The sequence below is a fragment of the Mus pahari genome, chromosome 12, assembly GCF_900095145.1.
Source record: "Mus pahari chromosome 12, PAHARI_EIJ_v1.1, whole genome shotgun sequence".
Lineage (NCBI taxonomy): Eukaryota > Metazoa > Chordata > Mammalia > Rodentia > Muridae > Mus > Mus pahari.
Genome location: NC_034601.1, coordinates 27,485,091 through 27,495,038, shown reverse-complemented (window position 1 = coordinate 27,495,038; position 9,948 = coordinate 27,485,091). Strand labels below are relative to the sequence as shown.

Here is a 9,948-nt window from a genome sequence, read left to right as displayed (position 1 = left end):
AAACCAAAAAAAAAAAAAAAAAAAAAAAGAAAGAAACGTGAGTTAGCTCCGGAGAATGAGAATGGCACAGCACACTGAAAAGCGAGCTCAGAGCACACAGCACGAGGAGCAGCATGTGTCCTGCAGAGGCAGGGAGCTATGGGGTGAGGTTACAACTCACGTTGATAAAGCTGACATTGAGCTCCTTGGCAGTGTAGCCCCTCTGTAGGTTCCGTCTTGCATACACATCATAGTCACGGACAATGCGGGTGATGATGTCTGATGTGGAGATACCTTCTGTCCTCTGTGTGGGAGCAAACATGCCTAAGGGAAAACACAGACAGACAAAAACTGTGATGTCCTGCCACATCAAAGGCAGAGGCAGGTGGATCTCTGTAAGTTCAAAGCTAGCCTGGCCTTCACAGTGAGTTCCAAGACAGAATTTATTCTTTTTAGGAAAAAAAAAAGTAGACTCTGTTATTACTATAGGAGAACGCTAGAGATCCTGGCACCCAAGGGACAGAGTGAAAGACAGACTAGAAGGAGGCACACATTGTCCTAGCAATAAGAAAAATATAGAATTTGTCCTGAAATTAAGAAAAATGAAAGAGATGTTTAAACCAAGAATCAATAGATGTTGAAACTATGCTCACTTACGATGTTGTCCACAGTTTGACCAGGAAAATGTTTAATTTCTCAGAATCACATTTTCCACTGGAAGCAGGGCCATGGCTGAATCTCTGCAGTTGCCCAAGACCCCAAAGAGTGAAGCTGGGCGTGGCTCACTCACCTGCTTCCTTGATGTGCTTATATACATCATCACTCCCTGCAGAAGAATAGGGGATGTCGTCATGGGCGACGAAATCAATCTGAAAACAAGGGAACTTCATTTTAAACCCCAGGATAACTACCATTTGGGAAGAACCTGTACATATTCCTGAGCTCAGAAAAAGGGAAACTGGCTGGGGCTATGTCTCAGAACAACCTTTTCTCTGTACTTTTTGCTTGGTTCACATATTCTACAATCTGTTCAGAAACCACCAACCTGATCATTCATGGCTTATGGAAAACCCAGGAAGTCCACAGGTTTCTTCTCTAGCGATTTCTTTCTGGCCTAAGAGAAGTGCTAGCTTCCCTCTGTACAGTGGGCATGCTGTGGTCAGAGGGACTGGGGCTTCTGGGAAGCCAGAGCCTAGAAAGAAGGGACTCACCCTATCCTCCCAGGTCTATAACAATGGGTCATATTAAGGCTCCTAAAAGCATGAAGGATTTGGTTACTGTTTAATTAACTGCTTCTTCTCTCAGCTCCTGAGAAAGGGGGAATTTAAAAATAACAGCTAAAGGGCTGGTGAGATGGCTCAGTGGGTAAGAGCACCCGTCTGCTCTTCCGAAGGTCCAGAGTTCAAATCCCAGCAACCACATGGTGGCTCACAACCATCCATAATGAGATCTGATGCCCTCTTCTGGTGGGTCTGAATACAGCTACAGTGTACTTACATATAATAAATAAATAAATCTTAAAAAAAAAAAAATAACAGCTAAAGTCATTTTACTAGAGCAAATATATTTATTCTACCAAAAAATGTACAACCTAAAGCTATGAAAGAGTACCTGTGGCTGTATGGCTGCAAATACACTGCACAAGACTAGGACGACTGCACACCCTCACTTCCTGACCCCTGGAAAGCCCATAAGCCTTTGCTAGCGTAATTACCATCCAACCAAACCTATCCCCCCAGAACATCTCCATCACCCGTGAACAAGTTACAGGACAGCAAAGACAAGACTTAGCAGGAAGCAAGCTGCGTGGTTGAGATTTACTGCTTACAAGGGAAAAGAGATGTTGCAAGTTCTTCTCCCAGACCCCTACCCAGGCCGGCTGTGCTGAGAGAGTGACACCTTTGGTACCACTGTTAAGCACCATGGAGGACTGCCATGATGGCTCAGCAGGAGAAGGCCCCGGCTGCTGGGCTTACCTCCAGTTCTGTCCCCGAGAGAACTGACTTCTCACAAGTTGTTCTCTAACCTTCACATGTGTGCTATGGCCCCATACACACAGAGAATACGTAAATAAAATGTGGTAAACAGTTACAATAACTCTACACTGGCTTCAGGCTCCTCGAGTACTGCTTCAGATGCACAGCAGCTGTCATTCTTCCTTCCTGCTTCTCGCACTGAACAATTCTCCTGCAACAATCCCCACAACCATGCAGAGACATGACAATGTGCACACTGGCTTTTCAAGCTTGAAGGTCTCTAACTAGGGTAATAAATCTCTCTCAATCTCTCTCTCCTCTCTCCTCTCTCTCTCTCTCTCTCTCTCTCTCTCTCTCTCTCTCTCTCTCTCTCTCTCCCCGCCCCTCTCTCTCTCTCTCTCTCTCTCTCTCTCTCTCTCTCTCTCTCTCTCTCTCTCTCGATCTATTTATTTATTATATACAGTATTCTGCACATATATCTGCATGTCAGAAGAGGGCGCCAGATCTCATTACAGATGGTTATGAGCCACCATGTGGTTGTTCAGGGTCTCTGGAAGAGCAATCAGTGCTCTCAACCTCTGAGTCATCTCTCTAGCCCTAAATCCATTTCTTTAAAGCCCACCCTTGTAGAAGGCATGCTTCATGTGGGAGAACTCAAAGGCCCCTAGGAGTTTTAAAATAATTATTTACTTCTTAAATAAGAGTAGAAAACATCCTTGGTTTTTGACTGTACACAATTCCTAGCCCCAAATCAAAATTGAAAGTAAACTTAACATAAGAAAACATGCGGGCTGGTGAGATGGCTCAGGGGGTAAGAGCACTGACTGCTCTTCTCAAGGCTGAGTTCAAATCCCAACAATAAATAAATCTTTGGGCTGCAGGGAGCAGGGACTGCAAGCGGAGTTGACCGGAATGAGCGGGGCTGACCAAGCGGGCAGAGGCCCTAAAAACTCAATTCCCAACAACCACATGAACTCCATCTCACAACCATCTGTACAGCTACAGTGTACTCACATAAATAAATAAATAAATAAATAAATAAGAAAACATACACTTTCCTCTTTTAATTCATTTTTTGTTTTTTTGTTTTTTAAAAAAGGTTTTGTTTTTATATTTTGTATGTGCATGAGTGTGTTGCCTGGTGTATGTTTGTATACATGTATGTCTGTGTCCCTGGAATACATGGAGGCCAGGAGGTGCTGGATCCTCTGGGACTGGAGTTACACTCTTATGAACTACCACGTGGGTGTTAGGAACCAACCCCAGGTCCTGTGCAAGAACAGAAAGTGCTCTTAATCACAGAGTTATTATTTGTGTGTGCATGTACATGTGTGTGTGTGTGTGTGTGTGTGTGTGTACATGTATGTATCACTGCCTATGGAACCTGGAAGACATTGGAACCCCTGAAGCTGGAATTACAAGCCATTGAAAGCCACCCCATATGGGCGCTGGGAACAAATTCTGGTCTTTTGAAAGAACACAAGTGCTCTTATCTGTTGAGCTATCTCTCCAACCTATGGTTTTGAGACAAGGTCTTTATTATGTAGCTCAAGCTGGCCTCAAACTTTCCTGCTTCAATCCCTTGGCTTTAGAATATAAACATTTTTTTTTTTTTACATTTATTTTGTATGTGTTCATTTGTGTATGTAGGCCAGGGGACAACTTGAGGAGTTAAGATCTCATCTGGACCCAGCATGTAGGTCCAGGGTTCAACTTTAGGTCATCAAGCCAGGCACCAAGTGCCTCTCCCTGTTGAGCCACCTTACTAACCCAGAGAGATAAACTGCATGCGTATGGCTAGGACTATGGATAGTCTAGAGATTGCGATGCCATAAAAGGAGGGCACACCTATTGAATGGGGAAAGCATCATGAAGTTAGCTCATTTAAGTCCGGCAACAGAGTAACCTGGAGCACACTGTTCGGTCTCTCTGCACCTTGTTCTCCATGTGTAAATGGAGATAATAACTATCCCCAGAGGGCAGCTGTGGGGAGCACCTAGAACATAGTGACTAGAAAGGTGCTTGTAAACCATCAGACCTCACAGAAGCGTCAGCGATGGCCACTATTATAAGTAATAACACAGTCATCATCTCTATATGAAACTTACATAGAAGGCATAAATAAAGCATAACAAATGGAAAGCCAGCCTTCTCTCCCAAACACTGGGGGGTGTTGGAACTAGGAATGAGTACTTTCGGCCAGTCTTACCCGGTGCTCTGCCAGGAACTCAGGCGTCAGAGTCCAGGGGGCGTTCCGCACCACCTCGTCCACGTAGCGGCAGTGCTGCACCGCATCATAGCGCTCATTCTCGTTCATCACAGTGAAGCCCTTTAAGTTGTGCGTTAGCTCATCACTGCAGACTGCGTCACAGCATCACACAGTTGTAAGTCAAGGTCCCTGCCTAACCCTCCTCATCACCAGCCCTCCCCATGTCTCCTACTCTCTAGGCCTGTGACAATGCCCACCCCACTCCATCCAACATGGAGGAGAATCTTCTGTATGTGCTTCAGCCTGGGTAACAATGTTCTTCCTAGTCTAGGAGTAACACTTGCTACAGTAAGGCTCAGACTTTTGAAAAGGATAAAATATGGAACTCAGATGAACCTGCTCTGTATTTCTGCACCAGTGAGGGTTTTAAAACTGTATTGGAGCTGGAGAGATCCCTCAGCAGCTAAGAGCACTGACTGCTCTTATAAACTACCTGAGCTTGATTCCCAGCACATGGTGGCTCCCGAGTGTCTGTAACACCAGTCCCATGGGGTCTGATACCTTCTATAGTTTCCTTGGGCACCAGGCACACATGTGGTACAGAAACACACATGAAGACTAACAAACAAACAAAAACCCACCCATAACATAAAATAAAAATTTTAATGTTTTCTTTCCTATTTTCATTTTATAAGATTGGAATTGACCATATAGCATTTGCTTGACAGAGTTTTCTTCTGTTGACTCAAAACTGATGTGGCAAAGTCCAGATGCAGTGTTTTTAAGTAGACAACTGGATGAATGCTGCTCTGCAACAGTAAATAACTGTAGACCCTCAGCTGCGAACACCGAGGTCATCAGTGAGCCTGTCCTACACCGACTGAATCTAAGACAGACACTTCATTCCTTTAGAAAAGGAGACCTAGGCCAAAGCACTCACATCACACAAACAGGAGGGAAATTACTCTTTTTCTGGACAACACCTAAAGTCAACGGATGGATACTTACCTCCCACAATTAGATATGTATTAGGGAAAAGGTTCTTCGCTTGCATCAGAGCCCGGGCATGACCAGAGTGAAATAAGTCAAATATTCCATCCGCATACACTCTCACAGGCCGCTCACCTAAATCCAAACAAAAGAACTCATTACAAAAACATATTTACTCCGTGCCTCATGCCTGACAAATTCAAACAGCACTGTGTGACTTTCATTCTAACAGAGCCTCTCTTGTTAGACGTTCTCTAGGGCCAGGCATGATGATGCAGACATGTAACCTCAGCCAGTTTGGAAGCAGAGGCAGGAAGATTACCAAATTCAAGGCCAACTTGAACTACAGATTAAGTCAAAGCCAGTCTGGACAACGTAGTAAGAGCCTGTCTCAAAATAAAAGTAAAAAGAGAGTCTGGTATATAACCCTATTGAGATATAAATACACATATGTATATTTCAATATACATCTCATATATGTATATATAGTGTAGAGGCCTTGAATAAGGTCCTAAGTTCAGTACCTACTTCTATTAAAAATAAAACATAAATATAAGCCATTTTACTAATTGTTTTAGAGTCCAACTGTACAGAGGACTACCTGAACCAAACACAAGAAAGGCCCAAAGTATTATTCCCTTAGTAAAGGTGGCAACTTCTATCTCTAATATCTAGAATTTAGATTGCAGTCCATGTTTTTTCCTTAATACCACCTAAGATATTAAATATTTAGTCAATGAATACATATCCTGAACTTCAAAATCCTTGCCTTAAAAAAAAAAAAAAAAAGAACTTTAATATATGCATGAAGGTGGTGCATGCATGCAAATGCAATACCTATCCCAGAGGCATCCAACTGCCTGGAGCCAGACTCACCACAGGTGCTGGGAGCTGCACTGGGGTCTTTTAACCACCACATCATCTCTTCAGCTCCCAAACCCTCCCCTGTAATTTATGACATTTCAGGTTTATTTAAACAGAATGTAAAACTCCGCTCTGACTGCTAACATTCTCATTTTCAGTTTGCCTTGATTACTAATAAGTAACACTTTGCTTTGAAAATAAATCCTAGGGCTGGTGAGATGGCTCAGTGGGTAAGAGTACCCGACCGCTCTTCTGAAGTTCCTGAGTTCAAATCCCAGCAACCACATGGTGGCTCACAACCACCTGTAAGATCTGACTCCCTCTTCTGGAGTGTCTGAAGACAGCTACAGTGTACTTACATATAATTAATAAATAAATCTTTAAAAAAAAAAAAGAAAAAGAAAAGAAAAGAAATCCTAGCTAGGCATGGTAAAGCATGTATTTAATACCAGCGCCTGGAAGGCAGAGACAAGCAGATCTTTTCCTTTTTCCATTAATTAGAATAAAAAAGAACTCTCTGATGAGTTATTTTTAATAACTGTAGTGGCCTATGAAAAGAAAAGCCAGGAAATAGCCTGCAAGTGTATAAGACCAATTCCAGGGTCAAATAAACATATTGCTCACTGTGTTTCAAATGAGCAATTCCAGGAGCCTAAGGATACTAAAGGAGGAACTATTTCATGGTGGCAGCAGAGGGCAGCAATAGAAACATGGCCACCTCTTAAGGAAAGAAGGACCAGCATCCCGTCTGATGGACAGAACTGAAGCCTGGAGACATACTTCTCCCCCTTGTCCCAGGGGCTGTACGCTTTGCACAGCAGTATCTCAGCCAGTGAGGTTTATGCAGGGCATGATTATTGCCAAATAAAACCTCTTGCCTGATGGTGGTTGCGCATGCCTTTAATCCTAGACTAAGAAGGCGGAGGCAGGCAGATTTCTTTGAGTTTGAAGTCAAAAAGGCTTTTGAGAAAACCTGTCTCAAAAACACAAAACTAAAACAAAACAAATCAAAAAAGCCTCTTAAGGGCTGTGGATCAGGGAAGAGGAAAATGGTTGTCAAGAGGTTTGGATTTGGGCTAGAGAGATGGCTCAGTGGTTAAGAGCACTGACTTCTCTTCCAGAGGTCCTGAGTTCAATTCCCAGCAATCACATGGTAACTCACAACCATCTCTAATGGGATCTGATATATTCTTCTGGTGTGTGTCTGAAGACAGTGTACTCATATAAATAAAAATAAATAAATCTTTTTTTAAAAAGAGGTTTGGATTTTTTTTTAAAAAGATTTATTTATTTAATGTATGTGAGTACACTATAGCTGTACAGATGGTTGTGAGCCTTCTTATGGTTGTTGGGAATTGAATTTTTAGGAACTCTGCTTGCTCCAGTCAGCCCCGCTCACTCCGGTTAGCCCACTCGTTCAGGCCCAAAGATTTATTTATTATGATACATAGGTACACTGTAGCTGGCTTGAAACGCACCAAAAGAGGGCATCAGATCTCATTACAGGTGGTTGTGAGCCACCATGTGGTTGCTGGGATTTGAACTCAGGACCTTTGGAAGAGCAGTCAGTGCTCTTACCCGCTGAGCCATCTCGCCAGCCCAGAGGTTTAGATTTTTAAAATAGCTTTATTCATAAACATGTAATGTTTAAACTGAGAAATCATACATTGCTGACAGGAATATAATTCAGCAACCTTTATCAAAGACAAATGGCAAATGCTTGGCTCCTTAGAGCCAGCCACTGTCACTCCAGGACACTGTCTTTCAGACATACTCTCACTATGGCATTGTTTGCAATGGCAAAGGTGTGGAGATAACACTAACTGGAAAACTGAACCCATGACACGATGCAGGAGCCATAAGCTAGGTACTCGGACAGTCACAGAAGCTGATGGGCCTGGCTGCTGTTAGGAGAGACGTGATGGCTGGGAGAAGGCTGAGAGGAAGACTTCGCACTCTGCGTCCTTTCAGTGCTCTGGGTGCCACATCATGTTATAATACAGGAAATACAGTTTTACTGAAATTTTTGCTTTTATCTATATGTGTGTATGTGTATAAAAGAAAGAGACAGAGAGCAAGTATATGCAAGCACTCCATGGTGACACATAGAGAACAGAGGACACCATGTGGGGTCTGGGGTCTGAACTCAGGCTGTTGGGCTTGATGGCAAGCTCCTTTACCTATTGAGCCAATCTTGCTGGCCCAAAATTTTAGAATAAAGCAAAACAGACCAATATAATGAAAAAAATAATAAGTGTGTTTCTCCCTTTCTTTGAGACAGGGTTTCTCTGTGTAGCCCTGGCTGTCCTGGAACTCACTCTGTAGACCAGGCTGTCCTTGAACTCAGGGAGATCCTCCAAGCCTCTGCCTTCATAGTGCTGAGATTAAAGGCTTGTGCTGCCACCACCTGCTGTGTTTTTCTTTTGATGCTAAGAATTAAAAACCCAGGGATCCCTGCACCTGCTTTACCGTGGAGCTATACCATTGTCCTATTGACATATATTTACTATTGTCCTATAATATAAATGTTAGCTCAAGTTGTCAATCAGCTTCCTTCCCTTTTAAGCTTGGTTTATTTATCTACAGGACAAGATGAAATAAAACGTGAGTTTAGAATCAGCTGGGCACTGGTAGAGCATGGCTTTAATCCCAGTACTTCAGAGGCAAAGGCAGGAGTATCTCTTGAGTTTAAGGTTAGCCTGGGTTTATAGTGTGAGTCCCAGGACAGCCCAGGTTACACAGAGGAAACCCCATCTTGAAAACAAAACAAACAAACAACAACAAAAACAACCATGAGTTTTTTTTTTTTTAAATCTAGTTTATCATTTTTTTTAAATCCAAGAACTCATGAAGATACACTGGGTTTTCTGAAGCAAGGCTTGAGGGGCTATGACACCCTTTTACTTGATCCTAAAAAGCAGACTAGACTATAAAAGCTACAAACATTGTAGAATAGCCACAGCAAAGCAAGGGGTGGTCTGGCAGAGTAATCACTGTCCAGGGAGTAGAAAAGCAGAATGTTACTCAGGAAGGATATTTGTCAGCGCAATAAAACACGGCTGAACCTTTCCCCAAATAACATATACCTACACTTCGGCAGTGTCCCTTCCAAGTGCTCCTTGACAGCAGTGTCCTAAGGAAGGCCTCACCTCCAGTCTCTGAGGTGAGCAATACGCATGCTGGTATTTTAGCCAAATGGTCAGAAGGGGCCACTGTTGTATAAGTCTTGGGGGAAGCAAGCACCAGTAAGCCACACCCTGGTTGGCAACTGCCTCATCTTGTTGAGAGCAACCGCCAGTCACTCTCTGGGTTATAAATAAGGTGGATGCCTTCCCCAGCCAGGCCAAACCTACTTTCAATTCACTGTCTACTGAGATATTCTGTTAAACATCAGTCACTACACACTGAACCCACGGTCTGAGGAGAGCTAAGCCTGTGACCTTCCTCAGTGTCACACCCTCAGCCTACTACCACATATATTTTCAGTTTTTGAATTACAAAGATATGTGGATAATCTAACAACACTCTGGGTAACTGTGAAGAGACCTGAGTAAGGTATGATCCCGACCGTGTGTCGTTATGCTATGCACAAAAAGTTCCTGACTCCAACAGATTTCACACCATGGCTGAATGTGAAACATGAACTGTCTGTTGGCATTTTGAAATTTGACCTCCAAGCCAGTGAAATGACTCAGTGGATAAAGGTACCTGCCACCAAGCCTACTAACTTTAGTTCAGTTCCCAAGACATATGGTAGGAGGAGAGAACCAACTTCTGAAAGTTGTCCCTGATCTCAACATGCATACTGTGGCATGTGCACCAAAGACATACATACAAGATAAGTAGATAAATGTAATTTTTTAAAAAAAAATTTAAGGGCTGGTGAGATGGCTCAGTGGGTAAGAGCACCCGACTGCTCTTCCGAAGGTC

General features: G+C 43.1%; 1 protein-coding gene across 1 annotated transcript in view; it reads right to left on the bottom strand.

Moving 5' to 3' along the window:
* The window catches only part of Pcyt1a (phosphate cytidylyltransferase 1, choline, alpha), a 44,895-nt gene that overhangs the window by 7,907 nt on the left and 27,040 nt on the right, over positions 1–9,948 (bottom strand). Inside the window, exons 4-7 of the mRNA XM_021209220.2 lie at positions 5,173–5,289; positions 4,165–4,316; positions 770–848; positions 161–303 (exon numbers count right to left, since the gene is read on the bottom strand). Of these exons, the coding sequence (XP_021064879.1) occupies positions 161–303; positions 770–848; positions 4,165–4,316; positions 5,173–5,289 (491 nt within the window). The remainder of the gene's footprint in view (positions 1–160; positions 304–769; positions 849–4,164; positions 4,317–5,172; positions 5,290–9,948) is intronic.